We start from the raw sequence: 22,196 nt of genomic DNA on the forward strand, positions 1-22,196 counted from the left end.
GGTCAGCTGCAAAGCTGGCATATCAGGTGACGCCACGGTTTGACGTCCCTGTGTAGTATGGGGGTAGCCCAACCGAAGTGATAAAAATGTATAGGCATTATGGTTCGGGGCCTTTCATTCTTCATCTGCCTGTGCGCAGTATTGGAGGTGGAAGTTACCTGGACGTGTAATGTTAATATTACCTGTGATTCTTTGAATAAACAAGCACGGTTATTTTTTATATATCCAAGTGGTCCGCTTCGTCTCTCTGAGTTCCTGGTTAAAAGAGCCGGAAAAAGCTTACAACGAAAATAGTTTTTACTAACAACAAAGCTGACTCCAGTGCACTGAAACTGGCTTAACCAAATTCAGTTCAGTCAATACTGCTCTTAATTTGCATCTGTGCTTTCTAGTTACTTTGACACATCACCGTTTCCATTGTAAAGAAGGTCTACAGCCTGTTGTGGGAGTTTGTGTCCAGTTAAACCCTTTCCTTTAAGGATATCCTAAATGTTACTTACCACAGGAATAGGCACTTCCCCCCAGTAATGTAATGATCCTCTGAGTTTATATTATGACCACCAATTTTAATAATTTTAACTTTCAATGGGTCTAAATACGTATCACTGTACCCACAGGTTTCAAACGTCTTTGCTATGTGTCATAAATGCTGCTGAACTGACCCAAAATCCACAAGTAAATTGATTTAAGCTGCAAACTGTATTGTTAGTAATCTTTCACCTGTCATCAGCGGCACATGTAACAGAATTTTAAACTCAGCATCGAAAAGCATTATGGGGGTTGTAGTTCTTTACATCCACAGGCTTCTACCTACTACTATCAAAAAAGCTCATATTTTCAAACACAGCTGTTCATCTTTTGTACAGATGGTTGAACTGGGAGAGTTTCATATCCACAGAAGTTCAAAGATGCTCCAACTATGAGTCACCCAACACTGTCTATGGAGAAAATGAATGGGACTTTTATTTCCAGAACTACAAATAAACTCCTTCCACTTCACGACTCTATGATCAATTGAATAATCTAAAAAGTATGGTTTAATACATAATACAGCCTTACAAGTCTGTGAGCTAGTTTTTTCTGAGCTTGTTTATGTATGCTTGCAATAATAACCCTCAAAGCGCCATGAGATGTCTGATGAATCTTCAAAGTGCATCCAGAACTTCACTGATATATTTTCAAGCAGTGTTTCTTAAAACACTGCCAGGAGACCCTTTATAGGCCCATAGAGTCAAGATATGAAAGAGCACATTATGCATTAAAAGCCAGCTTTCATGTTGATCCATTCATCTACATTTGTTTGCTGAGAAGGACTGGGGAAGAGAGGCTGCCTGGGAAATTGAAAAGGATATTTAGCATGTGAACAAGTGGAGGCTGTGTGTGAGTGTGCTTCTGTCACTCAGCTCCCAGCATTTCCAGTGTGGCCTGTGAGGCCGGAGGGTCATACATATGCTAATCCAGTCCTCACTGTGCTGCCAAAACACTGTGCTTAAAGAAAGTTTGGGTCGTTTCTTTGTGTCACCGTACATGAACCCCCATTGTACCAAATTAAAAATTGTTCTATTAAATCACAGGAGAAAACAGAGTTTGATTTGGTTCATTTCATTCATGGCACCGAGTATTTATGAAGAGCTCACAGTTCTGTCAGCAAAGTCTGAGGTAAGGTTACTTGTTAATTGCTAACTTATTTAAAATATTTCCTTAATTGAGCACATAATGTCATCTGTTCAGTGATTACTGCCGTTTCTGGGCTAGGAGACAAAGCTGTACCATCTCACAGTTTTCTTACATTTTTTGTTTATGATGCCCAAAGCTGTCCGTCAGTTACAGCTGAAACAAGGACCTGCTTAGAAAAACAGTTTGAACTAACAGGGCCGTGAGTAATTTGTCCTTTCTTTTCTCACTAAGACACTTCATTGTTTTCTCAACAAAAGGTCCGAATGCAACAAAAACAGTGCTGTAACTAATGGTTACTTATATTATTGACATATTTGTCTTTCCTCAATTAAGGCATTAATTGTTTTGTCCAACTAACATTACAAATCCAGGCATTCAGATTACTATCAGTAGAAAATCTGAGCAACTGAGAAGCTTATTTCTATTAGCTGACTGGTTAAAATATGACGACCCACTTCTGTGAACTGCATCTATGCAATAAGCATTTTTTAGAATGAATTACAGCACAAAAATTCTATGCACACTTAATGCAGCAGTTCAGCTGACATAATCACATGTAACCTATAACAAAGGAATTTCCACACCATTTCCTCTTAAACTCAAAACTGAACTAGCTGATGAGGGCAAGCCCCTAACCTCTTTCTACAGTAAACAGCAGCAGCATGTGCAGTGCGTACAAGCATGCTGGTGATGTTTCACCACAGAACCCCCGTTTGTGCTTCTGTGCAACACTTCAATCGGTTACTTTTCTGTTTAATCAGAAGGGCTAAAGGAAATACCCAGTGGCAGATAACAGAAAAAATATGCAATTTCATACCATTAAAGCCATTTTACAGTTTGAAAGGTGATGTGAGAATATGATTATACAACTACTGTAATAAAGGTGAGAGGGGAAGCCAATCAATAGGACACTATATTATGTACAACAAAGTACTTACAGGGAAAAAAGTTGTATCTCTTTGGGTTTTACATGCGCCAAAGATGAACATGGTATTCAGGCAGCTGATAATTTTTCTCTGAGAGTTGAATGACAACCAAGACAAATGTCTATATGAACATACAAAACAAGAACCTGACTCCAGTTTCTGCTGCACAATGGTATCAAACAATGTTCTGAATAATGATAATTATACACCAGTGTTTTTCTGTCCACACTATTGAAAGGCTGACATTGTCATGTGCATTCAAGCTTGTGAACGTTTTCGAAAAGCTGTACTTTCAGGAGTAGAAAACGCAGGCTAAGAAAGAGCGAAACAGATTTAGCCACATTAGTGTGGATTAGATCTAGGGTTTTGCGCAGTTCAAAACATAAAAATGGATGTTGTTGAATCATTTCTTCAACTTAAAGTAAATATGACCCCATCTTGAAAACAGGAACTTTAATTAAAGGAAGTAAAAACAGGAAGTACAGGGGATGAGTCTTTGAAAAGCCTAAGTTATTTCTTAAAGGAGGAAAGAACTTTCTTTCAGCTGCAATAGCAACTCCACAAGCCTCTCACTACCTGCTGAGTCATAATAAATCACATAGGTATGGACCAATAAACAAGAGATAAAACAAACCCCTCACTGAAGTTGATCCCCATTATTCACAGTATCTTCTTTACACAGGACTAAAAATCAGCTGAACTACCTGGACTGTTGTTGAACAGTAACCCAATCAACAAGAGCTTATTTATCTAATCACGGCTACTAACAACAGAGTTAGAGGTCACATTTGTAGATTTATACTCATATACTTCATATAAATGAACCATTACAGCTGTCAGCAAGAGTGAGCATCTGTAGTGAGGATTTTATCTCCCTTGTTTTCAATACAACATTTGAATGTAAATGAAATGCATGTCATTTGCATTGAAACTATATTGTCTTTTATAGACCTCTTTGTTCTTTACCTAAACATAAAGTGCCACAGTAGTGAGTCCTAAAACCCAGAATTGAGTTGGCATTTTTTCACTTCCGGTTCACTCGCCCTGAAGTCTGTGGGCTTTTTCAGTGGATACTTGGTTAGACGCCTGATATAAGGTCTGTGGTCAACACAAGGCCAATACATTTTCACATTTTATTCTCTGACATAAAATAGGTTACAAAATACCCAACTCGTGATTTTTAATACTTTTATGTGTATTTAAAAAGGTAGTTGCTAACAAGTGACTAAATGAGACTACAGAGGCTGTCTGGGATATTAAACGTCATGGCTGAACTCAGACTCACTAGCCCACCGTTAGAGCCTTGTTATTTTTAAACCCGCATACTTGCAAAGTATTTTAACTAACTGACACAGACATGATCACTAGCTAGATCAGGTAACGGTAAGAGGAAAGGATTTTGTAGAACAGGAAAGTGCTATAAATCAAATTACAAGTCGGAAGCCGTAGTGGTGACAGTGAAGTCATGGGACTGTGGAGTAGTTCATTTATACCCTAACAATAGTGTTTTACTTCTGGCAATTGTACTCAGGCTTCAGAAATCATAAAACTTGTGTTCATTTGTGCAGATCATCTTGCTGAATAAAACGTGTAAATGTCACAAACCTGTTCTTTGTCACTGAGCTTATTTTCTGCAACAATCCAAAAGCCTGTAGAAAAACCCCATTGACTTTTTGCCGAGGGAACCAGGGTGATGCTAACTTTCAGGTTGACCTACAAAACTACATCATCCCTATGGAGCTCTGTTCAGAATCATTCAGAGGTGGTGTTGTGGAAAAACCCTGACATTATTTGTAAGGGAAATGTTCGAGATGACAGATACTTACATAAGCTCCAAATTACACAAATCTCCACTACCAAAGTCTACATTTCATTACTCAGCAAATACAACTTCCACCTCCACTGATATCTTGGGTCTGTCATGACTCCCGAAGGCGGCAATGACTCAAGAATATTAATTATGACAGTGTTTTTTCCCAGGTGGAAGCATCTTCAGGGCAAACTACAGTGACCATACAACCACAGAAACACAAGAACACCAAAATCAAATGCATCTCATCAACAGCAACTTGCTAAAAGAAAATGGCATCTTTAAATAGACCGCTGTTGTATTTCTGCAATGAATGTATTAACATCCAATCAGCAGCAAACATGACCACAAAGACATAATTTTGCTCATTAAATAATCAGTGTAACTCTAACCAATTAGATGTTCATCTTCTGCAGCTTACACTGGCTCTTTGGACCTTTTGAGATGAAACTTGCAGTCATGGTTATGTAATTCTCTCAAGCGACTGCTCCTTCTGTCACATCTCCAGAGAGTGAGTGTTTCGCCTCATTTGTCATGTCTTTGCACATGTTTGGACTTAGCTTGTCACCAAACAACTACAGCTTCGTAGGTTGTATCTGGGATTTAGCGTCTTTACGTTTGTCAGAATGATCCATGTGTTCTCTCCAAGTGTGTCATCTAACAAACTGGAGTATTGTTTGGAAGAGGTAACAAGCATAGTTGATAAGTATTTCCAAATGGGAATACTGGGAATACTGGCTACTGTCTGATTTAACCTTACAGAAGATTTCAATGAGAATGCGGTCATCATATTCTTTGCACACAGAGAAAATGTTTTACTATTTGAGAATGAGTGGGCAACACAGATGTAATCCTGTGTCACCATATATGTAATTTTGCAGGGTGAAACCAATTTAAAAATAATTTTGCAGGGTGATACCAATTTAAAAATAAAATACAAATGAGAAAAGATCTATGGAATTTGAATATTAGTGTTTACCTGATTCTGTGAAATAAAAATTATATGAAACACTATCACATTGATACAGAAATCAAAAACTGAAGCATTGCTAAAAACTGCCCAGAAATATTAAAAAGAATAACTGCTATGATATATACAATATACTAAAATCTGACAGACAGGGGCCAACTTCCTGTTTGAGTTCCAGCATTCAGTGTTCATGAAAATCCACTTAAAAAAAAAATCAAGTTTTGGAAAAAGGTTCAATAAGTTCACAATGTTGCAAAATCAATGAGTAATTGTCTTAAATAATCATGATCTCAGTATTGATCAATATAACCTATTATTATTTTTGCCATATTTGAGCAGCCCTAGTATATATACTGTCATATCACCCACTCCTAGTGAATGATACTAAAAATGTGTTCTCTATTTATATCAAACATACATTTGAAACATTTCGCCCAGTGCTGGGCAAAGCAGCACTGCCTGTATTTATGTTGTACACGCAAATATATTTGCAAATCCTCTCTCTTTCAATATAAAACACATGCTCATGCAGGTACATCATAATAGAAAGGGCTGCCGTCCTAGAAACAAACAGGATCCAGGTGTGTCACAACCTTTTGTACTTTCATAAGATATTTATATAATTGTTTATGAAGGGAAGGGTGTGTCCTCTGAGGAGGTTACTTTAAGAACATGGTTATGTGCACAATAATGATGTCAGGGCTCCATGGGGGGCATGCTATATTTTTGCCCTGGGGCATCTGGCAGGTTTATCCGTCCATGTGTGTTACTACTTTCCTGTAAACAAGCCACTGATAGCCACTATCTTCACTTGTAATAACGCTACATCTGTGTTATACCACCTACCAACACCAGAAGGTCTGCTGTACCTGTCAGAAAAGTGTCTCTCACGCAAAATGTTTATTATTGCGCAGCACCAATATCAAATATCTACAGCATATGCAAAGTATTTAAATCCAGAGAGAATTTATCGACAGCCTTTGAATTAAAATTCATGTCCGTTAAAGAGACATGACAAGCCAGTAATCCCTTCGCCTCTCTTCGAGCATTACAACCTGGCTGAGAGAAGATGAGCTAGGCCTAACATGGTTAATCTGTATACCCTACATTGTACGTTACACAAATAAACAAACCGCTGGCACGTTAAGATACAATAAAAACTCAATTATAACGCTAACTTGATGCTATAGCACCCCTTCCTTCCTTCTTTATTTGCCACAGCGTCTGATCGACATTTACCCGACGGCTGCAATGCTTACCGGATAGTTCGTCGGGTTCCAGCCCGCTTTCGGTGTCGAGTCCGCAGATCACAAAATAATCTGCGAACCGGCAGGAACCGGAGCTGAAGCCGGTGGTCATTCTGAGACTGGTCCGGTGGTACCCCTTCCCCCTCAACAGGGAGCATATTAAAGGAACTCGGAGAAGTGATTTCTGTCTGCCATCACGAATTCTACGATAATGCGAAGCTTGAAAATCACTACCGATGTGAGGCTACGCTGCTCTGCTAAAAGCCAGCAGCGACGGTAACGCCATATCCGGTTGGACCCCTTCACAATAAAACACAATCTCTACAAGGCTAAGCCGAGTAGAAACTTGGAGTAGTCACGTAGGCCTAGTGTCCTGTACATTATGATGTTTTGCGATGTTATGCGTTTCTCTTTTATTATTGCTGTACATGCTTACACATAATCTTAATATCTTTTTTGCGTCCTCCCTAATACACGCATAATGTGCACTGTTACATTTTACAGTAATAAACAACAAATTACTAGTACAGTTTATTTTTTTTTCCTACCCAACTTCATAAAATGATGAATCCATGTTCCACAGCTACCATTTAATCTATGGTGTGCTTTTAGAAATGATCAATAAAATGATTTACAAATTATTTAACAATGTGCTGCTTTGCTCAGCTTAAAACACTAAAATAACACCACAATATAAACAAAAGCACAATAAGATCTATATATAAATAATATATAAAATTACACAAAGTAAATAACCTTTACTTAATTAATTAATCAGAACCGTGGCAGGCTGTCAGAGTCTGTCATAAAATAAAATGGTGATATATGATTTCAAAACTATCACTTCATCTGGTGTGGTTTCTGTGATATTTGTAAAATTCTAACATTTTGAGCCACCTGTGTGACTGAAAAAATTCTTTTCCATGTTTTACAGAGTATGAATTCACAAAGGATAGATTTCTGAATGGGTCTCTTTCAGTCTGGGGCGCTTCCTCCATTGTGGGAAGGGTCGTGGCCTTTCACATATCTGTGCCCACCGTTTTGTAATATGCCCATGATTATATGTGGAAACACTCATAGTTTTGGTATCCGCAGAGTAATTAATTGTGCTTAGCACTTTATGCAATTGTTGTAGTTGTAGTTATGCTGCTATAGGCCTAGGCTGCTGGGGGGCCCCATGATGCTCTGAGTTTCTTTCCCCTCCCCTCCTGCTCTCATCTCCTCTCCTCTCTCTCCCTATGCTTCTATATGCCACCATTACACATTACTAACTGTGTGTCTCCTCTCTCCCGTAGTGTGTCCTCTCTCTCTCTCCCTGTACCTTTCTGCAGGTTGCCCTGGCCCTGGAGCTCTGTGTCTCTGATGAGCAGTCACCAGCCACATCGACCTGATCAGTGTTTGATTGTTTGTTGTGTCTTGTTGCTTTTCTTCTTTTGTCTCTCCTCTATCCACTCACCCCAACCGGTCGAGGCAGAAGGCCGCCCACCAAGAGCCGGGGTCTGTCGGAGGTTTCTTCCGTTAAAGAGAGTTTTTCCTCCCCACTGTCGCCAAGTGCTTGCTCAAGGGGGATTTGTTGGGTTTTCCCTATGTAATAATATTGATAACAGTAAGGTCTAGACCTTACTTTGTAAAGTGTCCTGAGATGACTTTTGCTGTGATTTGGCGCTATATAAATAAAATTTGATTTGATTTGTAATTTGGGGGAAAAAACTGCTTTATTTTGAAATAAATGCCTGGTACTAATTGAATTATTTCTTGCTTTACACATCCATAGAAATCACAGTTGCAGTCGAAATGCATTGTGGTCCAACAGCAACACCACAGCTGTAGTCATCTGTTTTAAATCCATAAAGTAACTGACACTGTTTGCGCATGAACCAAGCACGGATTATTACTCTCAGTAGAGAAAGTGCAGCTGTGGTTATTGTGCATGGGAATCAGTATTCTGCTGTTTAGAGTGTAGACTGGAACACAGCTGTAAAATGCACACAGGTACCAGTGATTAAATGTAATGTTTAATGATAAACACAGGCTATATATTGGAGCAAAATCTCTTCATTTATGTTAATATGGTTATTTCTTTTAATATTCAGATTTTTTAAACATTTGAATTAATTGTCAATTTTGGCTGATAAACATATTTTATAAACATTCTAACTAGTGCTCTATCTATCAGCACCTAATGAGTGATGTACCCCGTTTCCCTTAACCATCACCAAGCCTAGCCTCCTGGGTTAACACTGACCATCCTGCTTTGTTTTTCCACTGTATTTTCTCTGAGTCTCTGTTTAGAGGGAGGAGCTGTACCCCTTACATGCACAGTCAGCTGGTGCTTTCTAATACTTGAGATGTGAAGACAGACATTTAACAAATCACCGGTGACTGCTCTGGGTGCACGCAACCCCTCATGTTACTGGAACTTGATTTCAAGTACTACCTCCTGATGTGTGCTGAAATTTAGTTCCTGGACCTTACCTCCAAAGCGGCCGAGTGTAGCCAAACAGGCCACAGTAAGTATGTTACAATAACACCACCTGGTGGCACTCAACCCTCATTTTGTTCTGTAAAACTTGATGTGTACAGAATACAGTACATGACATTTGTTCATGGTTTAATAAACAAACTGCATTAACTGAGCCAAAGTTTGGGCTATAGAAACAAATAATTTTGTTTACGTTTAGTGAAGTTTGCTGCATGTTTCATGGTGCTAAACAGCAAAAGAGGTATATTGATGAGATTATTACACAATTGGTGGGAAACCCCAATTTTGAAGACTTAAATGTTAATTATCTATCACTTTTTTGTTTCACTACCACAATATGCTATTATACTTTGTTGATAGTTCACTGCGGAATGATTAAAAATATGCTCTTTAAGGGCAATTCTCAGAATTTAATCACACTTTGTAAAGATAATTTTAATGATTCAATAAATATATTTTTGAAAAAAGATAAGATAGGACAGAGATTTGCAATCTGTAAATACTTCATACTGCAATACATCACTGCTCAGTACAAAATAACACTGCCTTTTGAAATGCTAACCGTGGGTTACACCTTACAACATATTTGATTGGACAAAACCAGTGGTGGAAGAAGTACTTGGATCCTTTACTAAAGTAAAAGTAGCAATAAAACAGTGTAAAAATACTCTGTTAGAAATAAAAGTCCTGCATTCAAAATGTTACTTAAGTAAAAGTACAAAAGTATTAGCATCAAAACATATGTAAAGTACTAAAAGTACTCATTATGCAGAATGACACATCTCACATTCCTGTATATCATATAATTGTATTATAATTACTTTGCATTATTGTGTATATCACATTTAATGTTGCAGCTGGTAAAGGGGGAGCTAGTTTTAAATATCCTACATGCATTTAATTTGAATTACTGCTGGGTAGCTTGTGAATTTTCCACTACAGATCAATGAGGTCTTATAATTATAAAGTATTTTTTATATTAACCTGGTTATGAAAAGTAGCTAGTAACTAAAGTTATAAAATAAATGTATTGGAGTATTTGCCTATAAAGTGTAGGGATGTAATAAGTAACAGAAAATGAAAAAAACCCAAGTAAAGTACAGATACCTCAAAATCTTCTTAAGTACAGTGCTGCATGTACTTTACTTAGTTACTTTCCACCACTGCACAAAACTGATAACATGTCCAATCTGACTATATGTTGAGCATGAAGTTCAGAAAAGGTTTAAATATTTCAGCAAACAGAACAAAAATGAATTAAAATCTAGTATCACTGATGTGTAGGCAGACTTATTATAGAGAATTAACAACTTAATGTAGGTTCTATACATATGAAGACAAACATTTATATTTTTAGGCCCAGTTTACAGCATTTGTCACTTGGCTTAACCACGTTACTGAAGGTCCATTTCCAAGACTACAATGTACGTCAGGTGTACAAACACAGCTCTCCGATAAACCAGTAAGAACCATAAAATCAACTTTTTCTCTTTAACTGATGTAGTTAATACCAACTACAAAAGATACGAGTGCAGTTAATGCCAAGACATTAGTACCCTCATTAAGACCTGTTCAAGTTTTACATTAACAATTTTGTAATGATTTCTAATCTGGGTTTGACAGGTAAATATTCTTACTGCAAGTAGTCCGTAAATCTGTTGAGTATTAAGACAAAGTAAAAACATGGAATCTCAAAATGCACCTCTGTGAAAGTGCAATTTTAAACGATTAAAGAGCTGTCAATTGTGACCACGCAGAAAGTTTTAAGGAACAGAAACAAGTGGCCTTGATATGCGAAAAAAAAAAAAACCTGGGGAAAATAATCAGAATGGTTTTACAGTACAGAACCACTCAAAACCATTCAAACCATGCAAACTGACAACACACAGTATATCAGCCATCCTAACACATTTCTCCTGGTGAAGAATGGAAGCGGTAAAGCCAAGGCAAGGCTTGGACAGCTCAGTCTGATGGAGGTCTTATTGAGGACACTTATGTATCCTCCATGGCATGGACCTCTCCAGTTGTATACTAGCATAGCATAGCAAACAATATCATGGAGCAGAGATGAACACACAGAGTACACACCTAGAAGTGTGTACATTATCCTCAATATGCAAGTCTTGAGAGCCATCTAACCCAGGATTATTCAATTTGGCTTTGTATCATCTTTTCTGGGTTGCATATATATATATATTATTTTTTTTTTTTCCTTACACAATCTATACTCCTTAATTAAAATACCAATTTGAATTGGACAATGCATCAACTTTGGTATTTTGCAATTGTATCTTAGTCTGTTAGTTACAGGTTACTGTGGCAAAGAACTGCTTTAGGCTACTAATATGAACAGAGATAGGTGAACATAAAATATTGTGTGGCAGTGGACCTAGGCACCTTTCAAAGAGGAAGCACATGGACGCTCACTCACATCAACAAAAGTAGCACTTACTAAGATCAATCATTACATTTTTCTATTCTACAATTTCATTCTTTCCTCACACTGCATATGTTTGCCAAGGCAAGCACCAGGTATCAAAACATACTTTTTCCCCAAGTAAAATCCACTTTCAACTGTAGTCTGACAGTTATTGCTGTGGTGGTACAATTCACTAAGTTAAAATTAGAAACAAGTTAAAATAAATTAAGGGGAGTGAGACTTAAAGGTGCTATAAACAGGATGTATTATTTGATATGCTACTGCTGAAGAAATTGTAATTTTTAAAGTAGCATTAAGTAAAATAAACAGATGTTTGCACAAGCCTCAACAAGGAAGCCTACTGCTGACAGTTTTCAGCAGGTTCTAATAAGAAAAGAGAAACGGTATTTGCCATAACAATAGGCCGTATAAAAAAAAGTTTTAAATGCAAGAATCATACTGTGTTTTACTTCAACATCCTTCAAGTAGCACCTTTAATTCTCTGGCCAGTCATACAGTGAGCAGTGCCTTAAAAAAAAAAAGTCCCTTATTTACAGGATGTGCCACAATCAACAACATAATTCACAGAAACTAAATGACTTGCGCAAGAAGTGGCCAGTTTATACTTTGCTTAACATCAGGAACGACCCACAACTGCACGCATTCTGTGGTCAAGGAGTACATGTCGTGCCAGTGGTCAGAGATTCTTACACCAGTGTATGAGACCAAGGCGAAGCAACTTGAGTGACAGCTGCATGTTCCTGAGCCGAGGGAAGGGGATGCTGGGATCAGCCAGGAGATGAGGTGCTGGGGTCTTTAGTTCTCTACTCTAGTTTCTGCTGCAGCTTCTTCTGGAAACAGACGGGCAAGATTGAGAGCACGGCGAGTACACCGAGCACAGCCAGAGAGTTCCAGGACACGGCCTCGCCAGCTGTGGTCAGTTTGTACAGTGTTGTACCCGCGTTGATCGCTACAAAGGATGGTGGTGCCACTCCTGTGAATTAACAAGGTAGAATACAGGTGAGTCAATGACAACAAAGAATACCACAATAAAAGTTAGACATGCACACCACTCCATTAATCAGACAGTAGATTAACATGCCAGTCTCATGTCTGAATAAACGCCTTGGCCACTTTTCTGTAAAAGTCAATGACAGCAACCTTATTAGTTTGGATCTATTCCACATCACCTTCAAGAAAGGAGAAGTGTGAATGAGTGCCATCACACTGACAATTAGGCATACTCATGATTATGACAAGAGGACAATTTTAGTGTGCCTACCATTTACAACAGTTTAAAATGTGTTTAACTATTCAATAACAACAAGCAAAAATATTTTTTATCTGTCCAACTAGTCTTACATGTTACATGCCAAACACAGCATGCTCCTTCTGTAACTGTCTTGGCATTGATGTAAGTTACCCACATCTTCAGGACCTCTAGAATGAAAAACTCTTTCTTTCCCTCTGCCATCAGACTCCTAAACAGCTGACTCAAGATCTACCTCATGTAAATCCATCCGTACTGTTTACATACTCATTTTGCACATGCATACAGTAGTTGCATACTCACTGTTGAGTATTTACACTCCACGGCTCCCACGTAGGATATATTCTCTCTGCATTATATTGTGTTCTTGTTGTATTTTTATTTGCTTCCTTCGCTTGCTGCTTTAAAGTGCCTTAGATTAGTGATTTTACTGCCTATTTAGATTTGTGTTATTGCTCATCTACTTTATATTTCACTTGTTTTATGTGGACGGCAAAGTAGGAATTTCATTGTACAGGGAAACACGTTTCCTAACTGTGCATGACAAATAAACACTTTGACCTTGACCTAGATCTGAATGACACAAAGTCAGTGATGTTAACGTACTCCATATTGAAAAGGCTTAACATACAATGGAAGGAACAGACTGTTCTTACCAAGAAAGGTACCAATGAAGAAAACTCCCAAAGGCACATTGATGACAGGTGAAGTAATGTTGATGAACCAGTTGGGAAGGAAAGGGGTTATCCTCAGGAAGATGATGTAATTGATTAAATGATCTCTATGTTTGTCAACCTGCCAGCAAAAAGTCAAGAATATGCTTCTTTAATCATAGGCCTGGAATTACCACTTTGTTAGTTACAATGGTACAAAATACTGCAATCCAGCACATCGCATCTGTGACGGTTATAATGATCAGTCTTTGGTAACACTGTCAGAGAACTGATTATTCCACTGAATGGTTACTTTTGAGGCCATAATTAGTGGTAACCCTACATTAAAACACCATCATTAACTATGGCATTTTGTGATAAAACTGTGTCACTACCTGTCTCTACACCTGCAATGATTGGTGGATTAACTGCTGATCGGCAGAAAAATAACCAACAACCATTTTGATAATCAGTTAATCGTTTGTCTTTTTCTTTTTTATAAAAATCCCAAACAACTATTGGTTGAATTTTCTGAAGTCTGATGATTTGCTGCCTTTCTTTGTCATAACTGATATTAATTAAATAATATTTAGTCTTGGATGAATAAAACATGTAATTTGACTAAATAAACAGGTAACTGTAGATGGCTAAAATGAAGAAAAAGCTAATACCCCACATTAAATGTGTCCAAGAAAAAAAAAAGTGCTTAACAATACATTTTGTTTTATTGTACATCTGTGTTAACACTCTTACCTGCTGTGACCACTTCTGTGCTTTCTCTGTGAGATATTTGTAGACCATGGGTCTGCCCACCAGATATGACAACATATAGCAGAAGGAAGCACCCAGACCAGAGCACTGCCGAAAGACATGAAGTATGAGTGACTGACTGAAGCATATGATAAGAAAAAGATAACCCCTCTGCTAAGTCATATTTGACATCAATACATTGGTGATGCCAAATATGTGCAGCAGTAAAGAGATCAGTAAACAAAGCAGCATGGAAGATAGTGAGATGGTCCATTTCTTCATATTTACTTTTGTTCATCCTTCAAAGTCCAAAGACATGCAGCTTAGTTTGACTGGCAACTCTAAATTGCCCGTAGGACTGAATATGAGGGTGTGTGGTTGTCTGTCTACACGTCAGCCCCGTGATAGAATGGGGACCTGTCAAGGGTGTACCTGACATGACTAATTTTTGCCTAAGGGGAAGTGTAGAAACTATTTCAGTGCACAGTTGTTCATTATGCAATTCAACATTTGTTTTCAAGCACATATTTCCCACTGTTCTTACTCACCAAACAGACTAAAAAAAGAGCCAAGGGGAATGGATAAAGATATCCAGACAGGATGCTGAGGAAGATGGAGCCAGGGATTGCAAATGTCTGAAGGCTGACAAAGGTGTCAAGGAAAATGACTTTGCAAAACCATATAATTATCACACAAGCACACACATTTTCAATCAAATAAATTAACAAAAACAAGAATAAATACATCAAAATCATATTCCTCAACACTCTAGCCTGCTGGTCCTTCTGTCAAATCTTTGATTTGATACTGTACTGTGAAAGAGAAATATGCAAAATGGAAGAAAACACTATTTGCCTTAAATGCCCAGTGTTCCTCCAGCTAGTCCTATACCAGATTTGTCCTCATAGCATTGGTTCTAATGGAAAGGCCAATTAAACTAATAATTGGACATCGTTTTGTATGGAGTTTAAGCAGCTGAAGAGCTGACTATCTTCACATCCCAGCCAGTGCTCACACACAATTCTTTACATAAGCTAAGACACAACTTGGGGCCAAAGTTTCATTGGCTTGAGTTGGTTCATGCACTTGACACTTGCTTGAAGAATGAATAGAATTATTTTTCTCTGATGTCAGAAATGTTGCTGGGAAGGTTCTATAAACCTAGATATGGTGATTATTTGTAAGGAATGCCTGGTAGAAGATTCTATCAAGAAACAAGAGAAGCCAACTGTAGGCACTATTTGCTATTTTGCTACCCTGAGATAAATAAGCTGATGCTGACCAATTCTTTTGGGCCTGGAAATGTGCTAAGCTGTTCTCAGGAGAGCTGATCAAATGCAGATTTCAGTTATTAACAAATTAATTGAATTGTTGTTACAAATTATCACAGCAAGCCTGACAGTTCTGAAAACAAATGGTGCATATGTACTCTTCAAGGATACAAAATATAGGTTGCGAAGTAGGCCACCAACACTTGGGTATAGTAGGTGTCTTTGTACTTAGACAAAACAGTTCCCAAAGCTTTGGCATCGTCCATGTCTTTAGGGATCTTAATTTTCTCCATTTCATCACTGGAAAAAGAGAAATTATCATCTTCAATCATACTTAACAGTATTTCACACAGATATTTCCTGTTTGTTTCCAGTCTGGTTTCTATCAAGGACACTAAACAGAATGTTCGGTGATTGATTAATATGGTTCTTGACAGGCTCAGAAGGTGAGTGAGTGTAGAGGCTGAACTGCAGATATGGTTTTATTCTTATGGGTCAAACTAAAACACTCAGTGTCAGTGTAAATGACTTATCTCTTAATGAACCCCTTTAAAGACTGGTGTACTGCAGTGGCTTGTATTCAGTCCAATCCTGTTTGGCACAGTGCTCTCTCAATCATTCAGTACTTCACTTTCGAAACTACATGTGTCATTCAAATGATAGAGTAGAGATTTCCAAATTCCCAACATAACCATGGTGAAGCAGATAGTTTTATTGACCTAACTACTGTTAAAAGCATATACAAAAAATGCAGATTGATACTGTAAGCCACATCTCAGCATCATGTCAGAATCAGACACCTCATTCAACCTACTGTTTGGCAAAATCGCCAATGCTTCTAACACATCACCCCTCCACTGTTATTATGTCTCCCTTGGTGTCTTTACTAGCCTCAGCCTGTCTATACTAGCTTGACTCAGATTTGGCAGGTCTTATGTACGTAGGTCCAACACCCCACTGGTGCCTGCCTCTTTGTTTGGTGGCATATTAACCTTAGATTTACCTCAAAGGTTTTAATGATTTTATGCCTTTAAGCAATTTTTAATGGCAATTGTTTAAGCAAGCAAATAAACATTACTGACAGTGCACATTACTAATGGGTCTTAAAAGATATCACAGTGTCCACAAATACAGGAAATTTAGTCACAAGTTACAGCTTCTATTACTATAATTCATTGGCCTGTGTGCAAATCCTTTTGTACCTGCTCGAAAGTTGCTTTAGATTTTTAGTATAACCTCAAAAACCCACAAAAAAACTAATATAAAAAAAACAAGAATTCATTTCAAAAAGACAATAGGTCATCATTTCTGAAGATGGACATTGCCTCACCTCACAATAAATGAGTTTAATAATTCAAAAAACAACTTACTCAGAAAGCTCTGGGAAATTCCTGTAGACCAAGTACATGACTGCAGCAGAGCAGGTAAAGACTGACACCAGAATCAGGAAGGACATGCGTGCTGAGCCCCCTGCACTATGTTGAGCCTCTGTAAGGAAGGAGAAGTAGTTAACTGCCCAATAAATGAAAAGTTTGCCATATAAACGAACCAGCTACCAAGGAGCCTTGAGAATTTCGCTTATGAGTTCTACATCATTTATTCAAGCCCCTTGAGGGAACTGGGTCTCCCTCATGAGTCCTGGTGTTGCTGAGACAACAGTTCAATCATGCTTTTAATAAACACTTTTCTGAACACTGCGAAGAAACAACAGTAATATCTGGTAGTAATGTAATATAATACTGTACCTGGGGAAAATGTACCTTTTTGTAGTTCACATTTTTCAGCCATTTACAGCACACTAGAGAAATCATTTAGTTTAACCTGAAAGCCTGAGGCAAATTACAAATAATAATATAATTAATGTAAATTATGGCTGTTAGACCAATCAAAGCAGGAATTAGGGATGAATGTGCTTACAGATATTTGCAATCTCAACATAAATTTTCATCCAATTAGGAAAATATTAATAAAGCCAGGACTCCTAGTTAAAGATGGTCCAGTTAAGTCATACACTCACTGTCAGTTTATTATGACGGTTGTAAACAGATGAAACAAAACTGAACCTTACAAGCTTTTTAAAGTCAAAAACTATTACAAGGTTGTTGTATTTGACTGCATTAATGTTAAAAACTAGCAACTGAAGGAATATTGTTACGTTGTTTAATCTTAGTTATTTCAATTAATAAGCTGGAAGTTAATAGTTTCACATTACAGACAGTGCTTCAAAGTACAAAACAGTTATGCAACTGATGCATGTTTACAGGTCAAAATACTTAATGTGGACACAATAAGACAATATTAACAGTATTTTATAAGCTTGATTTCACAACAGTGCCATCCGCTCCGACCTTCACTTTTGAAGCCTGAATGATAAGTCTTTAATTCACTCATACTTTATTTTGTCGCTTTATACTTGTTCCACTACAAATCATTTTTACTCTACTACATTTAGTTGACAATTGTAGTCAGGCTACGTTGTAGATTAGGATTTTAAATTGAAAAAACAACAACAACTTGTAAACCACTGTTAAAGATAAAACTAGGCTGTAACAGTTTCGTCGTAAATAGCCTGACGTCATCAAGCCGGTCATCTTCTGATCGGCTAATTCTATCAAAGCTAGCTAACTGTAAGCCTACGGCTAACATTAGCTCCGAGTCCACACTGACCTCAAAATGGTGTTGCGAAGTCGTTATATTGCCAGATTTATAAACAAGTATTTGCTTTCCTCTCTGTCCAGGTTAGCAGGTAGCCAACAGCTAGCCGTCTGAACCTACCTTTGTGTACTTGTGAGTCGCTAGCATTCGCCCTGACTTCCTCCTGTTCCGACGACGAACCGTCGGTCTCTCTTCTTTCTCTCCGCCTTTTGGCCATTTTTTTCGAAGATAACGTCAATGTCAGCTACAGTTCCAATATATATGTAGCAGCAACAGCCGGCGGGTGAAATGACACCGGTACTGTGACAACCTGCTCACACGTTCCACAGGCTGACCTTTTACCTTCACAACCAACACCAAAGCCCGCATCATGCACGACAGCGCCCCCAACAGTAATGGTAATAGTTTCCATTAGTACAGTTACGGTAAAGTCTAAATCCGTTATCTGGACATCGTTATCATTAGGACAATCGTTATCTGGACAGAGACACTTAATGTTGTATGGACTAACGTGGCTAGACTGTCATTCAGTTTTGGGTGGTTTAAGTTCCTTGGGGCTGTTGGGTCATCTTCGTTATAGAGAATGCGAAGTTGAATTTTGAGTAAATACGCCATTTTGAGAGCTCACGCTCATTATCCATCATAGATATACACTATATACATATATGTTAATAAAAAATACATGAATGAATAATACTGTCCCATACAGCCACATACAGTAGAGGATGCTTCAACCTAGAAAGGACAGAAATTGACCCATCTGCGGTGTTTGTGTCATCTGCAGACAGCTGCTAGCCCACGTTAGCTCCTGAACCGAGAGCTAAGATCAGGGGCCTGATTCATTTTTCAGTCTGTTGGTCTTGTAGACAGCAGGGGGGTTGCTAGACATAAAGCTCTACTGGGGCACATCACAACTATTTTTCTTGAAACAACTACTGGTAAAGGTAAAAATGTAGAGATCTAAATCTTTATGAAAATATTTATTTCAACATACATTATGATTTTACTGCATAAAGGTCTGTCCTGTATCGCACATTTCTTTGCATTCTTCTGCTTTTCACAATAATAACTAATTTGACTGTCAAGCAGCCTTGATTTGTTTATCAACAAACCATGAATAAAAAAATCTAACCATGATTTATAACTCATAAAACATATCAGTTCTCCAAATACTTTAAAATTGTTTTGTGCAGTCCATAGCTGGTGGTGACACATCTGTCTCCATATAGGTCACTGCACAGATACTGTATCTTTCTCCACACCTTCCCTACCTGCCTCAGGTTCACTTGTTTGTTAAATGTCTATAAAACAAATATTTGGACTGTGTTGCAAGAGCATCAAATTTATCAAGAGAAGTTAAGATTCAAGAAATGATTAGTTTCATGGTGCATGTTTCTAACAAAGAAAACTACTAGATTTTTGAAGGAGTTTGGGGACTTCATGTAGAGTTCAATAATGTTACACATGGCCTGCAGCCGCCTAATTTTAAAAATGTTTATTGCAGTAAATTCAACTTAATGTATTACTGCTATGACTTTACATAAGATGTTACATTTAAGTTAGTGCAGTTTGAATTGTACAATGTATTGAATGTTATCTTTGTTCTCATAAAAATAAAATGAACCTGCTGGATTTTTTAAGGGAGTTTTGTCACTTTCTCTCAGTAAAAGAAACAAGGAGCTTATAAAAGTGAAACAACATGCGCTGTCCTTGGTGCTGAAGAGAAGAATCCTGGATCATAATATAAATGGAATCTGAAACGCTGACTTCAGCATCTAACACTGTCCATCTTCTACCAAAAACAGTTTGCAGAAACATGCTTCAGCTTCACATTTGTAGTTTTCTCCCAGTCTTGTTTTGTTTAACACTAGAACCGCCATGAGGTCATTTTGACCTCTCTTGCCTATTTAAATGCATGTAACTTTGTTTGAGTAAAAACTCTATCTCTCCCAGTCAGTGACTTTCCCTAAAAGTGTGTTACACATCATCTTGTGTGTTTTGGGGATTCTGGAATAAAAGGGAGAGAAAAAAGAGTGGTTTTACCTAGAACCACCATGAGGTCATTTTGACCTCCATTACTCCTAATGCAAAAATGGTGAATATACTGCACTTATATAGCCATATAAATTATATATCCAGTCAGATACACAGCTCAAAACACTTTACAGTAATGCCTCACATTGCTCCATTTTTACACACACACACACACACACACACACACACACACACACACACACTTTCCAAAATTAACAATAGGCATTGCTAGGCAACCAAGATACAAAATAAGTGTAGAGAGTGATGATCCTGATGCGGCCTTACCTAGGCAAGGGGAGAAACGTCACTACAGACAACTTTTTTACATCACTCCCCCTTGTTCATAAACTCCTAGTAAGGAACAACAGCCTGACCGACAAAAACAGGTGTTCACTCCAACCTTCTGTGCTTCAGAAAGCACTACTGCATGACATCAAAGTGATGAAGAGTGAAAAGGCAATGCTCACAATATACCAGGGCAAGGTGAACAAAAATGTGTGCATCCTCAGCACAATGCACCAGACGGTGAACCTGGAAAGTGACAGCCAGAAGAAAAAGCCAAACACAGTGTACTATTATAACAAGACCAAGGTGGGAGTGGATGTCCTGGACAAAATTATCGGACAATACTCCACAAGAGCTGTCACCTGCACATGGCCAGTCATTGTCTTCTATAACATGTTGGACCTGGTTGGCATCAATGTATGCATTCTTTACTGGAGCTGCACAAAAGTAAAAATTGCTAGGCACCACTTCCTTCTGCAGTTGTGTAAGGAATTACGCAGCGACCACATGCAAATGAAACAGACACTGTGTCACTGCGCCTTTAAACAGTGGTAGAGCAGCCTCAGGAGAAGCAAAAGCAGTGTAGAGTGAAATTGCACAGCAATAAAAATAAAACTGTCAAATCATGCTTCAAGTGCGGGTGACCTGTGTGTGGTCAGTGTACTGTCAAGGTCTTCAGTGTTTGTGCTGGTTGTGAGTAAGCTGTGTGTCAGAACATGGAGCGGAATAGACCTGTAGTTCCCAAACATTTTTGACCAAGGCTCTCTTTCTTTGTAAATATTTCTGAATTCATGTTCATTTGTTATGAAAGCAATGGACTGTTATTATTGTAATGCTCAGTGTTTATGAGCAATGTTGATGTTTTTATCTGTTTGACAGCTTTCTCATATTTTATTACATGTTTTTTCCACTGATAGTTTAACTGAAGTGAATTTACATTTTTATATTGCTAAAATAAAAGAAATCCTAATGTGGAAAAATTCATAAAATTCTGATATTTTATTATTTCATCCATTTTTACATGCTATTTAAAAAAAAGACCAAACATTCCTGTAATAGTCTTCTAATTTGCAATTATAAAGCCTGAAGTGGTGTGAGGTCAAAGAACAATGTACTTGCACACTGAGGTAGGTAGGTAGGTAGGTACTTTATTGATCCCTCAATGGGGAAATTTCAGTATTTCAGCAGCAATGGAGAACAAACAACATAACACCATGAGAAATAAACACACCACACATATCTTGATAAGAGTCACTGTAGAGTCACTTGAGAGTCACAGACTCAAATGCCTTGTGCACTCAATGTGCCCGGTCAATCAAGCTGATTCTGATTCTGATCTATGTGGCTAGCAAGGTGCAGCAAGCTCAGCTTTATGACTTATTGAATGGTTATCAGTATAAGGCTCAGTTTATTTATTTATTCTACAGTTTATTCTGAAATGTTTTGATAACCCTTTTCACAAAGAGTTTGACCTTTGCCCACAACACCAGGATATGATGTCCATAAATAAAGATGCTAATCTTGTGGCCATTGAAATCTGTTAATATACATAAATGTGCACACCTACGCTTATGTTACTAACTGCACGTTGTTTGGCTTTATATTTGGCATATCCTTTTTATGTGTTATTTATATGTTTATTTGTAACGCTCGTTTTACAATTATGCACAAAGTTGCTTTAAAAAAGACGAAAAACTACAACTCCCATAGCAATGCGGTCACAGCCGGATGGTCATATTGCACAAAT

General features: G+C 37.8%; 2 protein-coding genes across 6 annotated transcripts in view; both read right to left on the bottom strand.

The window, feature by feature from the left end:
• dennd5a (DENN/MADD domain containing 5A) overlaps nt 1–6,900 on the bottom strand; it is a 32,531-nt gene extending 25,631 nt beyond the window's left edge. For all 5 annotated transcript variants that reach the window (XM_020608699.1, XM_020608691.1, XM_020608682.1 and 2 more), the window contains exon 1: nt 6,643–6,900. In XM_020608699.1, coding sequence (XP_020464355.1) covers nt 6,643–6,742 — 100 coding nt within the window. In that variant the 5' untranslated portion in view covers nt 6,743–6,900. The remainder of the gene's footprint in view (nt 1–6,642) is intronic.
• Nucleotides 6,901–10,078: 3,178 nt separating this feature from the next.
• On the bottom strand, nt 10,079–18,590 carry tmem41b (transmembrane protein 41B). The gene is made up of 7 exons (XM_020610667.1): nt 18,251–18,590; nt 16,846–16,963; nt 15,647–15,775; nt 14,753–14,846; nt 14,208–14,312; nt 13,458–13,596; nt 10,079–12,525 (listed from the first exon to the last, which is right to left on the bottom strand). Exons 1-7 carry the CDS (start codon nt 18,345–18,347, stop codon nt 12,356–12,358), a joined length of 852 nt encoding a protein of 283 aa, XP_020466323.1. The 5' UTR covers nt 18,348–18,590; the 3' UTR covers nt 10,079–12,355.
• Nucleotides 18,591–22,196: the final 3,606 nt, after the last annotated feature.

Source organism: Monopterus albus, unplaced genomic scaffold, assembly GCF_001952655.1.
Source record: "Monopterus albus unplaced genomic scaffold, M_albus_1.0 scaffold4.1, whole genome shotgun sequence".
Lineage (NCBI taxonomy): Eukaryota > Metazoa > Chordata > Actinopteri > Synbranchiformes > Synbranchidae > Monopterus > Monopterus albus.

What these genes read in the sequence shown, in the direction of transcription:
- tmem41b (XM_020610667.1), bottom strand. Translation starts at nt 18,347, where the DNA reads ATGGCCAAAAGGCGGAGAGAAAGAAGAGAGACCGACGGTTCGTCGTCG. An exon ending in CGACTCACAAGTACACAAAG is followed by an intron (nt 16,964 to 18,250) that starts GTAGGTTCAGAC and finishes CCTTCCTTACAG; the next exon opens with AGGCTCAACATAGTGCAGGG. An exon ending in CTTCATTGGTACCTTTCTTG is followed by an intron (nt 12,526 to 13,457) that starts GTAAGAACAGTC and finishes GTTAATTCACAG; the next exon opens with GAGTGGCACCACCATCCTTT.